This window comes from Scomber scombrus, chromosome 19 (assembly GCF_963691925.1).
Source record: "Scomber scombrus chromosome 19, fScoSco1.1, whole genome shotgun sequence".
Classification (NCBI taxonomy): domain Eukaryota; kingdom Metazoa; phylum Chordata; class Actinopteri; order Scombriformes; family Scombridae; genus Scomber; species Scomber scombrus.
Genome location: NC_084988.1, coordinates 17,382,702 through 17,406,386, shown reverse-complemented (window position 1 = coordinate 17,406,386; position 23,685 = coordinate 17,382,702). Strand labels below are relative to the sequence as shown.

At 39.9% G+C, this 23,685-nt stretch overlaps 2 protein-coding genes across 2 annotated transcripts in view; both read left to right on the top strand.

Moving 5' to 3' along the window:
• The first annotated feature begins 1,440 nt into the window (after positions 1 to 1,440).
• Positions 1,441 to 9,775, top strand: spint1a (serine peptidase inhibitor, Kunitz type 1 a). Its single transcript, XM_062440364.1, has 10 exons — positions 1,441 to 2,168; positions 2,795 to 2,952; positions 3,193 to 3,334; positions 5,841 to 6,008; positions 7,012 to 7,053; positions 7,292 to 7,423; positions 7,558 to 7,608; positions 7,779 to 7,949; positions 8,453 to 8,506; positions 8,757 to 9,775. The coding sequence occupies exons 1-10, from the start codon at positions 1,775 to 1,777 to the stop codon at positions 8,942 to 8,944; spliced, it is 1,500 nt and encodes a 499-aa protein (XP_062296348.1). The 5' UTR covers positions 1,441 to 1,774; the 3' UTR covers positions 8,945 to 9,775.
• A 5,071-nt stretch (positions 9,776 to 14,846) lies between these two features.
• The window catches only part of LOC134001427 (pleckstrin homology domain-containing family G member 3), a 30,889-nt gene continuing 22,050 nt past the window's right edge, over positions 14,847 to 23,685 (top strand). The window contains exons 1-2 of the mRNA XM_062441045.1: positions 14,847 to 15,027; positions 20,569 to 20,621. Of these exons, the coding sequence (XP_062297029.1) occupies positions 20,573 to 20,621 (49 nt within the window). The 5' untranslated portion in view covers positions 14,847 to 15,027; positions 20,569 to 20,572. The remainder of the gene's footprint in view (positions 15,028 to 20,568; positions 20,622 to 23,685) is intronic.

Here is a 23,685-nt window from a genome sequence, read left to right as displayed (position 1 = left end):
TCTTTTGCTACTTGGTTCTGCACCGCCAGGTTGTCTAAAAAAGGGGATGTGGATCGGAGATGTATGCTAGGCCTTCTCACCTCAGACCTGGTCGGATGACTTGTTGTGCGTGGGAGGAGAGGAAGGCAGAATGCTACCTATTACTGTTTTATATTCACTGTAGAAAGATGTGGTTGTCACGTAGCTGCACGCTTTGTGTAAAGTTTTTGAAACAGCCAAATATAATCTTGCTAAATTTTGCTGGAATTGTGATTCAGTGTAAATCCCAAAATCAATGAATCTAATCTTCAACATCTGAGTGACAACTTCCTACTTCTCACCAGTCTTAGTTGTTGTGTGGTTCATGCATGGCTTTATGACTCATCATACTATAATTGGATGACTCATTGCAGTATTTGGCTCAGTATCACTACTATTATGAAAGAGAATTGAGGGTTTTGTGACTTTAAATGCCATATAAGTTTATTATATGTGAGAGAATTTGCCATTAAACAAGTTTTAAAATGCTTTTACAAACTCCCCACTTTAAATATATTCTTCAGCTGTAAGTGGGACAATACTGCCACCTACTGGATTAAAGCTGAACATGCTGGGTAGCATCTGAACAAGAGAATCTGAATTCACCCACTTGTGACGAAGTATGGGTGTATGGAAAAGGTAAATGCAATTTTAACATTTAAAAAAAAGATAAATCACATTAACTTTGTCGTATATAATAAGTATCAAAAACATTTTTTAAATGGCCTACTTTCAAACAAAATTAATTGTTATTGTTCTGTGTTATTAAAATATAATTAGAAAGCTCGTTTGTACACAGTTGAACAAGTTGAACAAGAAATCTGGTTTTTAGTGTGTTTTCCCACTGTCCTACCTTAGCTGTATGATTTCTGTATTCATATCGGTACAGTTTCCTTAGGACTTGTTTGAAGGAAATAATAATTTTATGTCATTTTTATTTATTACTACTGCTACTGTACTTGTAGTCGCATTGGTATTATTTCAAAATTAGGAGAAGTGCTCACTTCAGACGTTGATAAACCTTCAGTCCAGTTCCTGTAAACCAAAGGTTCAACTTGTCCAGATTTTAGGGGCCAACAAATGGAAGGATTTTGCAAAAGTTCCTCAAGGTAAAACACAACCAATATGAGAAAAAAGATGTTTTAATGAAAGAGGAAAATATTGTAAGGGGGGGGGGGGGGGGGGGGGGGGGTTATACAATTATGATAAAGTTCACATCAATTTTCTTTAAAGTGTTGCTCACTGTTAAACCCTTATTTTGCCACACTATGAGACTATACCATGTCTCGTGCATATTTGCATGTGATAACATTCACACACAAAGCTGTGTGCTTGTTTTGTTTAGAGTCCCCAGAAAAAGGGAGTGGCATCACAGGAGTGGAATTTCACTTCCTGTATCTCTCAGGTGAGTCACCTGGGTAATGTGGTTGAACGGTTGCTCAGTATAGTGTCTACATCAAACGAGTAATTCTCCGATGAGAGTTTCAGTTGTGTTAGGGATCAGCCCGGGGAAACTTTTTTTGTGATTGCTTATCAGAAAGTCAGGAACTAGTGTCACGTCAGTCTCTTGTGAGTTGATTTGCGAGAAGGAGCAAAGTGTGTTGGATCTTTTGCGGCCTAAACACTCATTGAAGACTTTTTGAACGGGAAGAATTATTTTTATTTTTCACTGACGTCGTTGTTTTTTAAAGTGACCAGTTTTAGTTTTGTTTGTTTTTAAATTTGTGTGGAAATCTTTCCAGGACATTAAATTCTTATGATGAATTTATTGGGAGCGCTCCTGATCCTTCTAGTATCTCTACACTCCTGCACTGGCCAGAAGACTGGAGAGGAGTGTTTGGCCGACTTTAAGCATGGCAAGGATTTTGTGCTCGATACCGACGAGTCTGTGAAAGACGGAGCGACGTTCATTTCGTCCCCGAAGCTGGACCGATACAGGGACTGTGTGGTCGCCTGCTGCAAACAGCCGAATTGCAATGTCGCCTTAATGGAGGGAGGGGAGGGGGGGGAGGGCATGATCAAGTCCTGCTTTCTGTTCGACTGTCTGTACAAAAAGAAATACGCCTGCAGATTTGTAAGGAAAAAAGGATACACCAATTACATCTTGGAATCGGTTTATGAGAGTTACCTGGAAGTGAATGTCCCCACAAGTAAGATCAGAACTATTATAAGCACCACACTTTTTAAAATATTCATATGCATGTCAGGAGATCTGAGTTTTGTTTGTTTTTTTGTTTTATTCTAAAGATCCCAAACACACACACATCTCAGTTTGGGCCCCCCGTTTGTCATGAGGGACCCCTTATCTCTATTACAGTGCTGCTTCTGTGTAACTGTATAATTATCTGAAAAATTCACAGTGAATATGATTTATGTCCTGTTTCATTCCTGAAGAGTGAAATTATAGTCTAGTTTCACTCTAGATTTGTCTATATATGTAAGCCACATACCACGTAATTACATTTTTTAGGGTAATTTACTCATTAACAATGATTAATCCAATATTCTCTCAACATTTTACATGAATTCTTCCACAGTCTTTTAGTGGCTTGTTGTCACAGTTTCTACTCAGGACATTCAAGGCCACAGATTTAGTGCAGAAAGCTTCAGCATGTTCACACATGTCAAAGCCATTATGGCCCCTGGTGTAGTCTATGGTTTCTGTTTGTATCTTAGATTATTTGGGCCTCTGTAGGTGCTGCACCTGTAATTGTCACTGGATTATGCTGAAAAGTACTGTGGCTATATGTGAACTGAGCCTGTGGTGTCACTTTAGATGAAGCTGACCAACGACCGGTGGCCAACGCAGGCCAGGACCGGGTTGTCCAGCCTCAGGACAGTGTGACGCTGAATGGCATCCTGAGCAAAGACGATAACGGGATTGCATCCTACAAGTGGAAATTGCTCACTGCATATCCATATGCTGTCATTGAGGTAAGTAAAGGGATTGTAATGCAAACCTATTCTTGCTACAGTTCTTTCAATTCATCATCCATATTGGGAAAATTCCAAAATTTGTGCAGAATTTGTTATTATTTGTGATCCGGTATCTGTGGATCTTTTTAAATGTCCACTATAACGTTATTTATCTGTGCATGTGACTTGATTGACCTTTTTGCACAGAGAGTCATATTTGCAGATAATATGAAAAGTTTGTCTTTCTTTGCCTTGTAGAAAACCACTTTTGCTGACCAGATTATCGTGTCCAATCTGACATCTGGGATGTACAAATTCCAGTTGACTGTCACAGACACCATCGGCCAAATAGACTCAACCAAGATTAGCGTCCTCGTCCTAACCCCCGAGCAGTCAGAGCGTGAGTATCTAGACTGTGTCCTATAGTGAAAATTGAGAATCTCACCAAAAATCACATTAGAGTACTGACTTAACACCTCAACATGATCTGAACATATTAATGTACGCAGAACATCAGTTCTGTGCTGCTGGTATTTGAATGCATACAACACTGAAAATTTGATAACTTTAATATCACACTAAATTAAATCTTTTATAATATCAATTAATACGTTTTGATAGTTAGCCGCTGTAGATTATGGTCGAGTTTCAGCCAAACGTGACTCACATGTCTGTTGTATTTGGTATTTGTTGACATTTCTTTTGTCTTATTCACCATGACCTGCTTTAGGTTTTATGTTGGTGCATAGTTAAGATTGCTCTTGTGTGAGGACTGTCGGTCCTTAAAAAAATTTATGGACTCTAAATCTTTCCCTATTATTCACATTATTGATCTATTATTTTTGCTTTGCCCATGAAAAACTCAAACTGGAATCTTGTCATTTCTTAGCAGGTTATGTTTGTTCATGTCTTAATGTCTTACATCAGTTTAGAAAGTTTCTGAGGAACTAATTAGTTTCTCTGTCATCGTTTGGCATTTCTATCCAGGTTGTGTGATCAAACTTGTCACAACTTGTCCGCCTAATTCCTTTTGACTGAATGACGACACAGAATGAAGATATGCAGATAAAAGCTCGTGAGAAAAGATTAAACCAGGCACAGCTTTTGTGAGGGAGAAAAGGGTTTGTTATTAAAAAAAAAAAAAAAAACTGAAATAGAGAACTATTTGGATTGTTATCCCTGGTGTCATGTCAAGTATCCGGGTCGCCTCCCTTGAAACACATCTTCGGTTTTGGTGAAGGAGGTCTCTTGGCACTCCACCTTTTATGTTCGGAGTTTCCTAAGAAAACGGAAGCGTCAGGTCTTGTTGGTGTGGTTTTTATTGCTCCCTCGCTCCCACTCTCTCCACCCCCGACTCAACAAAACCTGTCGGTCTGGTTTCTGTCAAGGTTACACAAACAAGAAGACTCCAGTCACAATCAGGATCTTCCTCAGTATTTATTAAACATGATTAAATGTCTTAAAGTGATATCCTTTTAATACTACTTTCTTTTGCTTGTGGTTGTGTTTGTATGTTGTTGGTAGATTTGTAGACTGAAGGACAAAGAAAATACTTTTAACCATTCAGTGGTTGAGTTACCCATTAACACTGTGTCCTGAATAGTGTTTCAGTGCCTCAGTCAAGTATGCATGGGCTCGGCAGTGACTCTGCGTCTCAGTGCTGCAGATTTGCAACACAAGAATGAATTGAATAACAATCCAACTTGATCATGAATGCCAATCAGTGATAATAAGCACTTGGTAATCACAGTGTAGCTTTCAGTCCCTTTAGATAATCATAGTCAGGGCAATTCTTTGTAAAGTAATCTTTATTCTCTATTCTCTATCTCTAAATTTTTCTTGTGGACAATGGTGTTCTTTATGTCATGTATCATCAACCGCAAGCAGACAACCTATATCAACTTCTCTAACTGCACCCTTTATGGAAACAGACTTCTCAGTTGTGCTTCAGTTTACATGACATCTTGCTGTGTAATTGCATGTCTGCTTATTATGGGACAGACACTGAAAATAGGAAGTGAGGACAAACTACAAAAGACAATCCCAACAGAACTGGTGTCAGATATGAGACAGAACTTATTAATGGTTAGTCAAACTGGTTTGTGGATTTAAAGCAAGTGTTATATTAAGTTTCTAATGAAGTTATCTGATGCACATTGAATCTGTATTTCCTAGTATTTGGAGTGATTACTTCAAAAGAAGTGTGCTCAGTACATAAGACAACTTTGATCATTTAAAGCTAGATTTTGCCTTCAGTAAGCTTTGGTAGGAATGTACTATTCGTCATTTCACTGAACAGTATTTGTTGCACCACAAACTCATCAAATCATTAACTCTCAAACTTTAAAAAAAAATGTGCACAATGGAGGAAGCTGTGTGTGTGTGTGTGTGTGTGTGTGTGTGTGTGTGTGTGTGTGTGTGTGTGTGTGTGTGTGTGTGTGTGTGTGTGTGTGTGTGTGTGTGTGTGTGTGTGTGTGTGTGTGTGTGTGTGTGTGTGTGTGTGTGTGTGTGTGTGTGTGTGTGTGTGTGTGTGTGTGTGTGTGTGTGTGTGTGTGTGTGTGTGAGGTATTCCTCATGTTGTGGTGATTCGCCTCCTTTATGTCGACAAAAAGCAAGTCCCTTTAATGTAAATTATTACTTTTAGTGTGAAGACTTGGTTAAGTCATGGTTAAATTTGGCTTGGTTGTTATGGTTTAAATAAGGATAAGTCTCCAGGGTGTGTGTGTAAGAAGAAATGACGTCCCAAAGAAATAGCATTTTAATGTCCTCCATTGCTCTCTACTGGTAAAGTTATGGTTGCAACCTAGAAATATGAAATGAGGATTTGCAGATCTTCAGGAAGTATAAGCAAAGCAACTATTGTTAATTGCGGCTCAAACATAACGCTCAGTTCTGTGTTCCAACAGATCATTGTATGGCTCCAAAGAAGGCTGGGCCGTGTCGCGGTAGTTTCCCTCGCTGGCATTACAATGCTGCCTCAGAACAATGTGAGCAGTTCACATTTGGCGGCTGCAGGGAAAATCTCAACAACTATCTCACCAAGGATGAGTGCACCAACGCCTGCTATGGCACAGGTATGGCTTTTATACTTCACTTTTCTATGGTGTTTTTTTCAGCATGAATATATGTATATTTTGAAAATGTGACCTTTTTATTGATTATAACACCTTTCAATGAAAAAAGGTAACACCCATGCACTAACTCCAAGCCACAAAATTTGATCTGGCCAAGATTTTGTTCCTCCTTGCCTGCTTTGTCAGGTCAGGAGTGTTTTTAAAAATGGAAAACACACCTATATTTATACATTGTGCACACCAATGGGCTGACATTATCTATGATGATAGGTGTGGTTAATAAACATCTTAAAGCAATTAATAATTCAATAAAGTAAAGAGAAAAGAGCAGGAATAAAAAGGTTATACAGTACTTCCAAATACAGCACCTTAGATTATGCAGTTTGTATATGTTTATTTGGTTGAAAAAGGAGACGGTCTTAGTGAAAATTGGTGAGTGGCTACAGTATGTGTGGCTTTGTCCATTTATGTCAGTGGGGTTACAGAATATATTGCTGTCTTCCGTACTATGTATTTTAGGGGCATTCCACAAGTCAGGAATGTTCAAATCATGCTCATGTTAGCTTTTATATTGTTAACACAAATGTTAGAGCGAACCTGAAAGTGGCCAGTCCAACAATAGCTGAAATAGATGGAATTACATTGTTAGAAATGACCATGAGTTAAAGGAATAGTTTGACATTTTGTGAAATGCACTACTCACTTTCTTGCTTGGAGACATCCAGGATGGTGTAGAGTTTACTTTAGCATAGCTAAGATGTCTCTAGATAACAAAAGACTGCAACCAGCACCTCTAAAATCATTAATACACATTATATCCTGTGTGTTTAATTTGTACAAAAACAGCATAGTTTGGCTTTATAAGGTTTTATATTCTTGACTACTTCTTAGCTGGACCATTGTCATGCTGAATGTCCCCACTGGTTGCCTGGTAATCAATTTAACCTGGTTATTTTTAACAAATTATTGAATAATAATCATATTTTGTTGTTTTTTCTTTCAGAAAAAAGGGGTACGGGTAGAGGTTTGCCAGTTCCAGCACCAGGTATGTAAATACTGCTAACTATTGATAGACTACTGTATATTTGACCTTTTGACACAGTTTCTTCTGCTCCATTAAACGATTAATTTGTTTCAATCATAACATCTTTTTTGAACAAGTCGAAGTGTAAATGATGAAACTGATGGTATTATTTTCCTTCTCTTTGAAAACAAACTCCGCCTTGTTAATGCAACATCTGTGGTGTAATAAAAGTGACATTTTCCTCTGTGTTTGTGTGCAGCAGAAAAATGTGGTGCTCCGTGTACCGCACAGCAGTTCACCTGTATGAATGGTTGCTGTTTGGATCCAGGCCTGGAATGTGACACAAAACCACAATGTAGCGATGGATCAGATGAGCAGAAATGCGAGGACTGTAAGCAGTGACTATGCAAACTAGGCTTAATTTTCATAAAGGCTCATTTAATTAAACATGCAGCAATGAGATGGTAATGATAAAATGTTCCCTTGAAGGACGTGCTAATTTGAATTATGCTTTGTGTCTTTCAGTGGACAACAAGTTTCGGATTCTGCTACAGATTCCAGTGGAAGAACAGAAGGGTGATTTGAAATTTTTGTCTTTTTGTTGTGTAGATTTGAGCTTTCCAAATCTTTGGGCACAATGATAACTGTCACTTACAATTTGTTATAATTGTACCATCCTCTGGTCATCTGTTAATACACTACTACCTACAATCTAACCCTACCTGTTCATTTATTGTTGTTCACAGTGCGTTGCACAGAGCTTCCAGACACTGGAAACTGCAGGGACAGTTTCTCTAAGTGGTACTACAACCCCATCAAAGAGGACTGTCTCCGCTTCAACTATGGTGGTTGCCAGGGAAACGAGAACAGATTTGAGACTAGGGAGGCCTGTATGAAAGTTTGCCGAGGTGTAACAGGTGTGTTTCTACTGACATTCAGTGATCATTTTGCAGACATTTGCCTCTTTTTGCATCGCGTCCTCTTAAATTAACATCTTATTTGTACCACTAAGTTATACCTCTTATGAAACAACAGCATACCACACATCCCAGACTTCTCTCACACAGACATGGTGGTGAGATGCCTCTACAGGATAGTGAAGATGTTATCATGTTCTTCACTCTCATTTTCCAATCAGTCTGTTTGCCAGACCGGAGAGGTGCCAGCATTCTCCACCTCCTCAGGCTGTTTTCCTCAAATTTTTTTCAACTGCTGTTGCCCCGGGGGAACAGTTGACAGTTCAGACAAAAAAAAAAGTTGAGATAAATTGAGATTTATGGCTAAAAATATACAAATGTAATGAGAAATGAATGATTGAAGCTGCTATATATTTAATATTTTTTATAATAACAGTGGATCAAATAAATTGTAAACCACAGAAAATCTCTAAAACAATATCATGTCTTTGTCTTTATTTCAGAAACGGATGTGTTTGCAAGAAATGCGGAGCCAATTGTGTCTGATAGCCAGACAGGTATATAACCCTTATTTTTTTCAGTCTACACCCATAAATGTTCAATAAAAATATATGCTACATCAGCTTTTACTTGCAGTGAGTCCTCGCAGTTCAGTAATGTGATTGAGGAGGCACAGTTTTCCAGTTCATTGACTTGCTGTGAGCAGGATCTGATTTTATGATCTGCTTTCTCAGCTTTACAGCCTTTTTCGTGCAGTGACCAGACCCCAAGTTAACTTTTTTAAGTTCCTTTTCATTTATTTAACAGGTATCATAGCAATTGCTTTTCTTCTGGGTCTTGCTATCCTCATCCTTCTGGGCATCCTGGTGTACTGCTTCATGAAGGGAAGGAATAAGTCTTCACAACACCACCGTGTGCCTGTCAGCAATGTCCCGGTCAACACACTAGAGGACAGAGACCATCTGGTCTACAACAGTACCACCAAACCCATCTGACCCCGCAGCCCATCACCTTTGACCCCTGTCCAGGGCAGTGAACCATTTGCCAGAGCTGTGCCGTTAACAGAACGAACTCAGATTGATGAGAGAGGAAACAATGTATTTTCACTTAGTTTGAAAGCTGGAGCTGATCTGTTTCCATTTTGTTTATAACAGTTTTAAGGGTCTTTAAAGCTTAAATGTGATTTTATGATTTTTATCTTGTTTTAAATATAGTGGCGTGTGCAGTTTGTACTCAGGTTTATAAGGAACTAATTTCACTTAGTGTGGAGGTAGAATACTGCTGGATTTCATCCACAATGTTCCCTTTGGGTCAGTTTAAGCTCATAAGCATTTTCTATTTTATTGTACTTGTTTCCATTAAATAATTTGATAGTTCTTAGAGAAGAGGTCTTTTTCAAATAAAGTCAGTTTAGATGTAAATTGACACTAGGTCCATGCTGCATTAAGACTTCAAATTTCAATTATTCTTAAAACTGAACTCTGGGAAACACTGCAGATATGTGACATAACATGGCAATCTCTTCAACTTACTTTACTTCTACCATGGCAACTTCTTCACATTCCTTTTCATCAGGTTGTATGCACCATTGTTACATTGTTACTATTTGGATGTATTAGATTACACACACATGCACAATGTTGTACATAATCTTTGTGTTTTGAGAAAGTCATATTTTATTTGAGAAGGTTATTTTTTCAGTGATTTCCCATGTGTGTTTATAACAAGCATAATAGATACATTAAATACTGTTCATTCATACCTTATTATAAAGCAGTTTTGCTGTTGAGTAACTTGTTGGAATAACAGTTAAATGTAACAAATCTTTGTACATATAATTTGATATAGGATCCTGTCACTTTAGAAGAATCATTATGTTTATCCTAAATAAAAAAATATTAGCTCAAAATGCTCTTGGGAATGTCTTTTTTGTCGAGCAACCGAGGTCAGCTTGTTTATGTCTAGATTTTATTGACTTCAAACTACTCAACTTTTAACCTTATGCACTTTTGTCTTGCATTATGGTGAACTCTCCAGACAAACTGTGTTTTTGCTGCTAGTATACTGATACCTGCAGATATAAGACAATTAACCCTCCACAGGATTCTGTTCCTTCAACTGAAATTTCTGTTCATGTGCTATTGTATTGATTCTGTAATACAATTTTCTCAATTCAACACTTTAACATTTAATTTCAGTTCAAACTATTTAGATATATAAAGGTAGAAACCTCATTAACAATATAGCAAAGCAAAAAGCACAACACATTACAGGCACAAGAAAAAGAAAACGTACTTAGATAAGGATGATAATAAAACCAAATGAATGAAATACTAACATTAAAACCTTAAGCAATTCAAACAAAGTGAGTAAGCTAAAAACACGAGCAGTTGGAGATAAAAACATGAAATTGAAATGTAAAATTTCCCTACGGTTAAAAATGAGTTTAGCTTTAGAATGTTCTGCAGATTATTCCAGGTCGCTGGTGCACAGTGTGAGAAACTAGATTTTACAAGTTCAGTAAAGACAGCTGGCGCCTATAACGTTATCTAGTCACTTGAGCATGTACGATAAGACCCCACCTTAATATAAGGAAGTAAAAAGCCAGTAAGGACTTTATGAATAAATAAAACCCAATGTTTATCTTGCCTCTGATAAACTGAGGGTTACAGTTTCGTCATGTTAATTCTACATGAAGATCACACACAGACATATTTTAGGGCTTGCTATACCACTCGTGTAGGAACTGATCTTTAAACCTTTGTTCAAGTTACCTGTTCTGTTAACAGCTATTTTCACATATCTGGTGTGAGAAAGACAAACCACTGTCCCTATTCTGCTTAACATGCAAGGACTGTGGTAACATACACGTCAGAGATGTACAAGATAATCAACAGCTATCTCCCTGAGTGTCTTTACTTTCTAGCAGTCTCCTTTTGACTTCCTCTCAATCACCAAAAGTAAGGTTTTACTGTCAGTGTAAATTACACATTAATATTGTAAAACATTCTCTCAGTCTCCGTACAGTCTACAGCCTTATCAAGCCAAATATATTATCTGACATTTAATTTTCTTTGCAGTTTCATTTTATCCAAAACAAAAATAATGCCATTTAAAACAAGTGTGGCAGCAGTAACAGAACTGTACTCTTCTCTAAAACCAAACTGATGTATACTTTGAATAGAATGTGTTAAGAGAAATTAAAAACCACTCTCACCATTCTGCTTAACATGCAAAGACTGTGGCAACAAACACACCAGAGATGTACAAGATAAGCAACAACTACCTCACTGAGTTTCTCTATTTTCTAGCAGTCTCCCTTAGAAGCCAGCGCTCTTCACTTTAACACTTGTATTATCAGAGCTTTCTCACCGGCCTTATAACTACAGGTTATTGTTGTTTTACCTTCAAGGTCAATCAATCTCAATTAGTCTTTATTTGTATAGTGCCAAATCACAACAAAGTCATCTCAAGGCTCTTTACACATAGAGCAGGTCTAAACCGTACTCTTCAGGTTTAATTTTAAAGAGACCCAACATTCCCACACGAGCAAGCACTTAGTGACAATGGCAAGAAAAAACTCCCTTTTAACAGAAACCTAAGGCAGAACCAGGCTCAAAGTGGGCGGCCATCTGCCTCGACCGGTTGGGGTAGAGAGGAGAGAGAGGAAGGATAGGAGAGAGAAGCACATTGAAAATCAACATTGAAGCTAGTAGGTACGGGACTAGAATCTGTCATCTGGACGTCTACAGGCCCAGATTACCTGTGAGACGAGAAAGCACAGACAACTCCAGGGAAGAAGTTTAGGTTATTGAATGCATTAGTGGTACATGAATGTTAATGGATATATATGGATGGATAGAGAGAGAGAGAGAGAGAGGAGCTCAGTGCATCATGGGAGTGGGAGTCCCCCGGCAGTCTAAGCCTATAGCAGCATAAACTAGGAGCTGGTCCAGGACACGCCTGGCCGGCCCAAACTATAAGCTTTATCAAAAAGGAAAGTTTTAAGCCTACTCTTAAACATAGAGAGGGTGTCTGCCCCCCAGACCGAATATGGGAGATGGTTCCATAGGAGAGGAGCCTGATAACTGAAGGCTCTGCCTCCCATTCTGCTTTTAGAGATACTAGGAACCACAAGTAAGCCTGCATGCTGGGAGCGCAGTGTTCTGGTAGGTACATAAGGTACTATAAGCTCTTTAAGATATGATGGAGCCTGATCATTAAGAGCTTTGAAAGTGATTTTTTTCAAACTCTCCCACTATATGTTAACAGCTGGTATGACAACACTATTAAAACAGTGAATTCAAAAAATCTACTGGCAAAACATGTCACTATATCAAATCACTATATTGGTACCATTGAGGTAGCTGAAGAAGAGGTGGCTGAAGAGTTCTTAAATGGCCAACCTGCCTACATTACATACAAATTCATAGCATGTCTGTATTATGGATTTTATTAATATACAGGTCCTCCAGTATGTATTGACCTCTTCTATCTGCCAGATAATCAGTAACCCTCTTTCTGCTGTCATCAATGAATTATGACACCTATGACACTTAGTATGATGTTGCCTTCATAAAATCATACATAGTAAAACATTTAAACTTTTGGAAAAGTATATGGTAACCTGAGCTGATGAAATATGGCCACATACTAAACTCTACAACCTTTAACCCCTGCTAAACCAGATGTGCAGCAGGTTTAAGTTACACCTCAGTTACAGTGACATCTGGTGGTATTGAGGTGATTTCTCCAGGACGCAACAGCAATAAGGGTTTCAGAGATGGTTTGTTCTAGACAGCACATGTTTAAACCCCTCTTTAACTACAGCCACCTAGTGAGTATGTCAACTGTAATTTTGTATTATTTTTTTTAACAACATAGCACATATTATGCCTGATTTAAAGTTTCACCTTGAAATAAGGAATAGACTATTACTGTCCGACTGATGTTTGAAGATATGGGTGCTGGTATTTTTAAGATATTGATCAGATAAATGCCATTAAATTGTCATCCCTCTGGATTTACTATTTTCAAGGGAAGCATCTCGGTAAGATTCATGCATCATGCATACACAACAACAGTGTTCCCACCACATCAAGACAGAGACATTACGCTTTATCACCAACAGGTGGCAGCATTAGTTTGTTAGATGTTCAACTCAGTCACGTTGTGCAGTCAGTTCAGTAAATGCAGGTTACATGCTCACTTTTTAAATTCTAAAATCTTTGTTTTATTCAGAATCATTAGCATACGTCTTGCTTTGTAAAATTCAAGGCAATAAAGCTGCACATTGTGATGGAGCGAGATCAGTTTATCAAACACCTGTTGTCTACAGATGACAAAGAGAGCTGTATTTTCACATTTAGTTAACACTTTCACTGAGGTCTAACATACTGTTTTCTTCACAGGCTGTATGGGAAGCCTGAGATCATCTCCAGGAGGAAAGCAGAGAGGGGGGACGTGCAAAGCGAAAGTGTCCTTTTCTATTTTATCAGCCTCACATAAATTAGCACCCACTCGATTGATTCAGTGAAGCCATCTTTTGTGAGCCACCCTTTCTACTGACCTGACCCCCATAAATGTAATTGGCAGGGTTACAATTAGTTTTTTTTCTGTTCACAAGCCCGTCATTGGCAAAATAGCACATATTCCTTGTGTTAAAGTGAAGATTTGTAGAAAGACCAAAATTTGGAACCAGTGTTCATATTTCTTTTATCTTAACCATTTCTGAAGAAGTATTCTGATCTTTTACTTAGGTAAAAGTACCATTACAACAATGTTAAAATACACTATTAAAAGTAAAAGCTTTTCATCTCAAATCCTATTTAAGTAAAAGTGCAGAAGTATAAGCAGTAATATATATTTAGAGTCCAAAGAAAAATGATAAATTCTTCTATAAAATGGTCCCTGTAATTGATATATTATTGTAGTTGACATGATTAGATTGTTAATACTGATGTACTAATATGTAAACAGTATTTTTCTATAATCTTAGTTTTTTTGTAAATCATTTATTTTACTTCCAGCCTAGCTATTTAAATGAAACCACCTAAGAAAGGACATCAGAAACAAGGACAAGAGGCCACAACTACACATTGGTTTTAAGGCGTCACAAGCCAAAATAGTTGTAATTAAGTATTGAATTTTATTAGCTCATCATAGTCCTTTGTTTGTTTATTTATTTTTATCCAAAAAGTGACTGAATGGTTGTCAAATAAATACATTGGAGTAAAAAAGTACAGAATTTCTTTCTGAAATGTGGTAGATCAGAACTTATAAAGTATCATTAAATGGAAATACTCAAGTAAAGTTAAAGTACTTCTGAGTTGTACTAAAATACAGTAGCCTATTTGAGTAAAGGTATTTATTAGCTTTTCATCACTGAAGGCCAGATGTTAAGATGTAGAGAAAACTGTCAATAGCCACATCAAAAGCAGGCGGTCGATTGTTACTTTCAGGGATCATCGTAAATTTGAGAAACTTCAGACGCGTGGGACGTTCATTAATACTTTTCATGTTCTTATTTAAACAGGCTTCTTTAAAAAAAATTAATAACGATGGTTGTATTTTATTTCGTTACTTTAGTACCTAATGGAGGGCATTTGTCGGGGCGAGACAGCTGTATACAACACTAAATCCAATCTACAAAATGTAATATGACAAATATTCCTTATTTACGTAATCTGCTAAATTATAATATCTTAATGAAATACATAATACATAATTTGATCGTCTTTAGTTGCAAGGGACTTTATCTGTCTCTATCGCACTGCAACCGCCCTTGTTGGGGAGCTCACCTGCACCGACCCTGCAGTTCCTATTTTTCCAAAAGTTAGTGAACGCAGCATAGCTAGCTCTTCGCCGCTCTTCAAAGATGCAGCAGTGTTTGCTGATTTGACTCAGTACGAGCTGGTGACCTGCACTGGGATGTGTGTGACCGTGTCCGGGCGACTTTTAACATGTGAAAAGAAGAAACTAAGCGGAGTTAACACATTGAGATACTCACCAAGAAACTACCGAGAAAAGTTTTACTTCTGACAAGGGTCGTTGGAGGGAAAATAAGTTGGCGACTTCGGTACGTGAACTGCTTTTTGACAACTTCACCAAATCGTGACTAACAACATTTAGCTAACAAATTACATGTCATAAAGATTTATCTTCAGTGGTTATTCTGCCGATATTAGTGTTGTGTTTCTAAGACAGGATGATGATGATAAACACAGGATTTTTAAAAACGCGTTGTTACCTCGCCTTGAGCTGTCGTTTAAAAAAAAGTGATTCAATTGATCAGATTAACGTTGCTCAATTTCAGCAAAATACATTAAACTAAGGCGTGTTGACGTTACTCAACATCTGCATGTGTGTGTGTGTGTTACTCCCATGTATTGAGCTAAGTATCCCCTCTGGAGTCATGTATTCCTGTGAAACACTGCAGCAAATTTCTCTGCTCCTCCGCATTTGACGTGCATTGCCTGCAGACATTGCATTGAGATGATTTTAGGTACATTTGTTTTATATCATTTCACAATCCCCGAGCATAGAAACGCTGGAGGGGGACGGGAGTTTCAGTAAGATAAGAGATGTTTGTCTTTGGAAGAAAACACTTTCAGTTGAGTGAACTTTGATCAGCTGCTTGCTGGTGTGTATATATTTTGTCTCTTTCCTTTTTCCCTCTTTAGCATTAACTTGTGAGAAAAAACTCACTTCCATGCTGCAACTGAATCATCTGCCATTTCTTCTTGCCCTGCATCCCAGTCCCCCCCCCCCCCCCATAGTACCCCTACTTGGCCCCAACAAACCCAATTGTTTTTTTCTAATGAGCACCCTAGTGAGGATTTAAATGCATGCTGTTCATAGGTCAATGACTTTCCCCACCAGCTGTTGAAGAAGAATGGAGCAAAATCAATCAATTATCAGTGGGAAGTTCCATCTTCTGCTTATTTGACCTCACTTGACCTCTCAGACAATAACGTCTCAACTTTATTTCAGATAAATGTTACCTCAATGCGATTACCAGCGCTCTCTTCCAGGTGGTCCAGACAGGAAACGTGTGTCTTGGATCTCAGAGTTGGCACTTAAGTCCTTCTCTTCGAGTCTCGGTATGCTGCAGCTGTGATTAAAAATTACCAGAGCTGCAGAATGCAAGGTTGGCTTCAACTATAACTTTTGACAACCTGCGTCTGAGCTTCTCATAATTCACCTTCTGTGTTATCGGTGCTTATTTGCTGCTGCTTTGATGAACCCGTGAGACCCTGAAGTTCCAGCTTTTTGCAAGTTCTAGCTAGGGTTACACCGTGAGAGTTAAAGGTCGACTTTAAATTAGACCTGACAACACAGTGTTTGTCTGAAAGCGGAGAGTGTGTGATATATGCGATAAAGCACCCCAGACACCCAAAGGAGGTCAGACTCTTTGTTTTCCTTGTTATGATGTTGACAAGCCCCCATGAGCGCACGAGGGAGCTGGTTGCCCACGAAGATGTGGTGTAATGCACCTTTAAATGGGCACCGTCCAATTCTATTTATTTCTAAACTTGCCATCTAATTTTAACCAGTAGCCCTTTCCTCCCCCTTCCGCACTCTGTAGGACATAATGGTGGACTGCGCACCCTCTTGTTGTCTACCGTTTATACATTTTAAGAACTGGAAGTCTTCACTTGTCATTTGCCAATTAAGATGGTGCTTGCCAACTCCACTTGCCAGGTATGCATTTCAAATCCTGCATTCTGCGGTTGTAGGTCGTCGGTTGGGAGGTGAAAATTGCTATTTCTCCTTTTTCACCACAGCAGGGAATGATTATTCTCCCATTTAAGGGCTATTTTGGCCAGGCTGTACGTGCACCATATGGGCAAAGCTCTTCATAGTGCTCTGTGGGTGTTCATCGGGATGGATCACTTATCGCCACATCTAAGCAGCATTGCTCAGAAATGCAGTGGACTAAAATAAAAGGCCAGTATGTTCTGTGTCTGTGGGGAGTCATGGGTTAGGACTGCGCTTTTGTAGAAGCTGCGGATTTGATTGAGGTGAAGGAGGACTGTCAGGGTTTATTGTTTCCCCCCACAGTGAATGAAGAGCTGTTAGTCTCTTAAGGCCTGTGTGTCAGGGGACAAACTGCAGGAGTAATGTGGGAAAGAGGGCACTCACAGAAAGGCTGTTTGTCAAGGGGTATTTTCTGCCGGGGGTAGACGGGGAAGAGGGTAAGAGAGAGGTCATGCCAGATAAACATTGCACCAATGCTGAAATAATAAAGGTTCTCTGTCTAAGTTAGCGAGTAGGAGCCTGGACCGCCGCCTGCCATGCCAGGTTGGATTTTTATTTGTTCTGAGCGTAAACATCCATCCTGACTGATGGTGGCTTAAAGAAACTCACACCACCATGTCTGACTGAAGACATCCCAGGGGACTTATGTCATACTTCCACATTCTCTCTGGGCCTTGTTGAGTGCAAACGGTGAATGCGACTGAATGCGGTAGGTCTCCGACTGTGAGAGGCAGCAGGAATCTTTTTAAACTATTTTTAGCTCCTCCTCCCATTAACTTGTTTTGGAAAAATCAGTTTGTGTTGTTAATTGTCGCACAAAAGGATGATTAAGTACTCGTTTGTATTCAGATGCCAGTCCAGCCTATATGTCATTAGTTGTCTGCTGTGTCAATTGGCCCACAGATTGGTAGCAATTTTGGTATCCAATTAGGGTCGCAACTAACAATTATTGTCATTATTGCTTTAATCGCCCTGATTATTTGATTTCTCCTTTAAGCTAGGAAATTGTGAAAAATGCTAATCACAGTTTCCTGGAGCCCGAGGTGATGCTATCAAATTGTTTGTTCTGTCCAAACAACCACTCAAGAAACTTCAGTTTACATCACATAATACAAATACTCAAAAAATGAGACGCTGTAACTAGGAAATATGTGGCTTTTTATCTTGAAAAATAACTTAATCTCGAGCTGTATATAAAACAGGCTGAATGTTTGTTTTTGTTTTTTTTGATGAAATATCATGTCCCTTCCTCACTGTCTTGTCTGTGCCCTCTTTAAGCCTTCCTGAAGAGACAGAGAAAGTGATTACAAAACTCTCATTTTCCTCATTTTCCTTCCTCCGTAGACATGTTCCCTGGTTTCACTTCTCTCATAATCTTGACAAGCTGTCAGTGGTAAAAAAAAAAAGAAATACTCCAGAGAGTGATCACCCCCCCAGGGATCTTCTTTCTTTAACACATCAGGTCCAGTGTCTTGGTTCAAGGTGTTAGTGTGCATTTTTTCAGAGTGAGGCTTTTGACACATTTGTGTTGATGACTCAGTATAAATTTCCTCTCTATTTGCATGAGTGCTGTATCTTGGCCAGCATCTGTCCCCCTTAATCATCTGTTTTGTTGTGCTTTAAAGAAAGGAATTCAGGCTTTGACTGCGTGGATCAGCATAAAGCCTGGCGATTAGAGGAACAAGGAAGTTTATCAGCCCATCTGAAGAAGTGATCCATTGCAGGTCTTTTTTTTAATAACCATCAGATTGGCTCTCATAGCATCTGTCTTCCATTAAGGGGCAAATTGCAGATTCCCATGTAGGGAGGTTCACGCTGCGGGTAATGCAGTCATCAGCTGTGGGAACCAAATGCTCTCCATTTGTGTGAAAGGGCAGCTAATTCAAGCACAGGTGGACAGCTTAGTATGAATGTTAGTCTGTATGTAGTGTTTTCTTTAGGATTTGAAATTTGGCTGTACCCCCTCCCTAGGAAAATACGATATGGAATTGCTATATGTCAGCAAACAGGAGGTCGACATTAACGAGTTACGATTGTTGAATTCTGTCCAGATGTGTTAAGATTGTGGGTTGCACTGGTTTACCATATCCTGTTAGATGTTTCCAAACATTTTTCACTTTCTCCACCAAAACCATCTCATTACACCCACAGACGGCTTTTAATGAGACATTAGAAAAATGTTCTTAACACCCATATTTGTGGAGTATATCTAGGTTTTGAGCCCATTAATTTCAGTCTAGCCTCTCATTGACGAAAAGGCAGATTAGCAGAGTTTTGGTCTGGTCATTAAGCAGGGTTAGCTCAGAGGTTGTAGTAGTTGGGATTATCAGAGGATTTTATTGGTTCGCTCTTCACTGAGACAAGTTCAAAGCCTGCCCCTCAACATGAACCCCACTCTGTCAAACTACCCCACCACTTCAAATTCAATTGGCCGAGCTTGAGTGTCTGAGGAGGCTTCATTCATGAAGAATGTCATTGTAGCGGCGCTGCATTGACTGAATGTACATCTTACAGCAGTTGTTATCATTTTTGCTCTCAAAGATTATTGATCCTCAAGCACAAAATGTTTTATATGGATAAAAGTTCAGGTTTCATTCAATGCCCACTGACTTTTGTAGTTTTTTTAATTGAAATATTTTCCAGGCTGGGTCAATTATATTTGGTATGTGAGTCCAAAATTGAACATACATTTCATTTTGGGATAGAAGAATTTATCCTCTTTTCATTTGTTGTGCTTTACAAAAAATAGTTTTATAGCCGCTGAATTATTTTCATGCCTAGTAAAATCTACGTCAGTCCAGGCTGCAGTTGCTGGGATTCTACTGTGAAGCAGTGATCTTAATGTGCGGATCCAGCGCTGTGACTTCTCTCCCTGCATTCCTGCACATCTTAATTGGCGAACCTCCGGGCAGTGGGCTCGGGTTTGGCCTCGGCTGGCCTGGCTGTCAGCTCGGCACAGCGGCCAGTAAATGCACAAGGAACAATGCCCATCCTAATCCCTGAATAATTCCTGCTCCTCTGATCTAGCTGGCCCAAGAATGCGATGTTTAAAAGGCCAGAGGCTCACCAGGAATCACAGGGAGTTCTCATGCACAGTCTTCCATGTTAATTTGCGGTAAGGAGCCAGAGAGGCAGCGATGTGAGAAACTGGCAGCACACTGGCTCGAAAGGGACACACCTCATCATTAAGAGCACCACTGCCTGGCATGAGGGATTAGAAAAATACATGCCACCAGGGGTGAACCTGTATTCTCAGTGGACAGTTATGCTGATAATGAGAGACGTGTTTTGATGTAACAAAGATTTACTTGCAACACTCCACTATTTGTTTCAAACAGGGCAGATTATATCAAATGTATTTGTTTGTGGTAGGCTCTCATCAGCTATTATACGTAACAAGCATTCATAATATCATATTTTTAAGGTAATTTACAATTAAAGAAGACCTACTCAGTATCATTGTAGTTCAAAATGTACTCGCAGAGGTTCACATTTGCTTTGCAGACTCCATTCTTGTCCCTCTTCTGCCCTCCTACCGATTAGCAAGAGCTCATATCACAGTCGCCTGTACATACCTCTACCCCGGCTACACTATACATTACCAAGTGGCTGACATGAGCTAACCCAGAGCAGCGAGCAGGGGAATGGGAGCTATTTCCATATTATATACAGAAAGACATGACTAGACTTTGGCGAGTTTGCCTTGCCTTAGTGAGCCAGCCCAGTGCAGAAGACATCAAGGGTTACTTGACAAAATAATAAGAGACTAACTTACAGTCAAAATGAAACTTAGTGTTTTATTATAAGAACAGTCCAAGGAGGATCAACATGTATATGCTTTTGTGTTTTGTTTTGCCAGTGCCATGCCAGAGGGGTCCCATTCTGCTCTCCACCAGGGCCCAATGGGGGAAGGTAAGATCAATGCAAAATTCTCCTAAAATTACTGGCTACGAACTGACCTGTCTTACAATATGGAGCTGTAATAAGTCGTTTATTCCTACTGGTATATCTGGTTACCCCGGACAGTGCTCTAACATAACACAGAAGAAGCAAATGGAAAAATGCTGGAAAGGGAAGAATAGAGGAAATGTAGAGGCTTTTGAGAGGCCGAGCCGAGAGAGCAATGAACTCCCCTCCTACAGTCCCGGCCTGGCAGAGAGGCTCTTTGTGTGGCTGTGGAGCTCAGCCAACCCACTTCATACAGCTTGAAACCTCTGTACGCTCACACATCAAATCGAGAGTCTGTCAAAATCACTGACAGCTAAGATGGTTGGTCTAGCCAGTGGTGCTGACCTTGTATGCTGGGGGGTTTGCTCAAATTACATATTATTTTAGTGTTCTTTATCTTCAGTCACATAGCCACAGCATTCACACAGGGCCTCTTTGTATCTGTTTGCCTGTTCTGTCCCTCCAGCCCGCACCACCCCCACGCCTCCTCTCCTCTTCGCTGAACACTTTTGGCACCGGGCTTCCACTTTGGCTAAAGAATACCAGTGTGTCAATGCTTCCCTTTTTTCTTCTGCGCCTGTCCCTTTGGTTCAGCCTTGGCCAGAGGAGGCTTTTGGCCTGGGGAAGATGTGTGCCGCCTTCATGAAAATTTGTCTCCTCATTTCCTCAAAAGGCCACTCTGCGCCGACTACACATACCCGCAGCTCATATTGCCGCTCAGATGTCTAGCACGAAATCACCTTGGCTTGACGGAACACCCACTCACAGTTGAAACATTTCCAGACGGATTTTTTGTTTGCGGACCAGTTGGAGTTAAAATGTGACTGACCTCGCTCCCACAGCTGTGGATGGATAGATGGTAATTAAGGGGCAGGCCAGCTGGTAATGTGTTATCTGTGTGAGGTGATGCTTGGATGCTTGTGGTTAACAGGCAGGAGGAATGCACATGGTGAAAGGAATCCCCCTCCACCTCCCCGTCTGGTCAAGGTAAACAACAAAAACATAGTGGTGATCATCCAGCTATAATTGTTCTGAAGGGTCAAAGGGGTTATGAAGTGAACAGAAGCTGATTATTTCACCACTAGTAGGCTTGAGATGGCATCAGCATAAAGACAAATATTTCGGCTCTGCTCCGAGGTGCACCCAGATGTTCTTTTTTAGTATTTGTTCTCAGTGCTTTCCTTTTGAAGTCTTTTTCCAGACGAATTGGATGACAGGAAGCCACAAAAGAGACCTCATAATTTCCACTGAACCAGAACTTTCATCACCGTGGTGGAACGTGAACCAGCATGGTTACAATCATTTTATCCCATAGATGAAATATCTTCCCTTTTTAAAAGCTAGCGTACGTCTAGCCTGTCAATCCAAAGGGCCGTGGCTCGTGGCTCAGGCTGGCATCAACAGGTCTGAGGCAGCATGGAGCAGCTCACTCTCAAAGATAAGGACTCTCTCTGACCTACTTAACCCCCTGGCAGGAATGTAGCTGTGTGTGCAGAATGTACAGCTTTAAAAGGGTTCTGGGGGGGGCGGACGGATCATCTCCATTCTCTGCAGCTTTTCCAGACCAGTGGGCATAGAGTTGTGGACATAGATAGATGATGGCAGGGATGGCTGCGTCTATGAGAGGGCTTGTTAATGGAGCTCCTGGCCTGGAACTCTTTCGCTGCTTAATTGCCTGTGGCGTTAAATCACAAGCAGCCTCAGGTGAGACTGCAACAACTCCTGTTCAGCAAAGTTTTTAAGTCACCGAAACCCCCCCCCCCCCCCCCCCTCATGTTTTGTACTCTAACTGTTTCATATGTTTATGTAAATCATTACATAACACCACTAGCATTGTACCAGATTGTATACAGCCCCACATTCACTGTATTTCATCCCATTGTTTGGCTCAGACTCCCGTACTCCTCACAAAATAATGTATTTTAATGTAAATCATTTTACAGCCCCCCTACAATAGCATTCCTCCTATAGAGCTCTTCCGCTGGATTACCCACATTAGTTACAGCCTTTCGACTCTCTGCTTTGGGTGTTCCTGTCGGATGGCCTCTTAGAAACTCATTTAAACCTATACAACTCTTTATCAGCTTCCTCCACATAACACTTAGCATTCACTTGTGGTTTGGTAAGCAAGAACGCATTCAAAGATTGTAATCTGTTTGCAGATACTGAGCTGAACTACAGTAATGACGTAGTAATGTTAAATGTAGTGCACTTAATACTGTTTCTAGTGATTTATTTAAGCATGAAAAAAACAAAGCTGCTCTGTATTTACTAATGTATGCACAAAAAAACAAGGTGCCAAAGCAGGATGTCAATTTCCTCATTTGAGTGCTGTGTACAGTAAATCTGAAAGTCTGAACTACAAGAAAAACAGCATCACGCCCTTTATAACGCTGCATGTGATAAACAGCTCGATGTGAAGTAAGCGGAGTCCTCCCTGAACTTCTCCCCTCCACACTTCACACAGCTGTTCCGCCACCAGCCTGTCCACCAGTGGACTCTGCAGAGAGGTGCTAAAAGGACAGCTGTGTGGTTGTAGACTGTCAAACTGTTGGTAAAGTTTACAATGGATTCACACCTCCGGGCCTCCGTTGGGCCCAGATGGCATGTGTGTGTTGTCCAGAGGAAATGGTAGATTTGTATAGATGGAGGGCTTGCTGTGTGCTAGTGCCTGACATGCTCTTTTGCTTAGAGGGGGGGCTTGTTGATGGAGGAGTTTCCAAAGTGGATCATCACATGCCTATGCACTGAGGTCAGCTGGCACGGTTGGATCCTTTAAGAGCCAGGGGAGGTTTACAAGATTAAATTTGAGGAGTTTTGTGCTGTTGTTACTTTGAGAAATCTATCTCTCTGAAACATGTCACTCTTAATTGCTGGCGAGGTAAATTCTATCTTTCTGAAACATGTCACACTTAAATGCTGGAGAGGTGACTTTTTTGACCTACCTCACATCTCGTTTTTTTCCTGCGTATTATAAGTGGTTCATCTACAAACATACACGTGTGGTTTTCTTTTTTTTTTCATTTGA

Coding starts and splice junctions, on each gene's coding strand:
- spint1a (XM_062440364.1), top strand. CDS start 1,775: ATGATGAATTTATTGGGAGCGCTCCTGATCCTTCTAGTATCTCTACAC. Junction 2,169..2,794: donor GGAAGTGAATGTCCCCACAA/GTAAGATCAGAA, acceptor GTGTCACTTTAG/ATGAAGCTGACCAACGACCG. Junction 6,009..7,011: donor CAACGCCTGCTATGGCACAG/GTATGGCTTTTA, acceptor TTTTTCTTTCAG/AAAAAAGGGGTACGGGTAGA.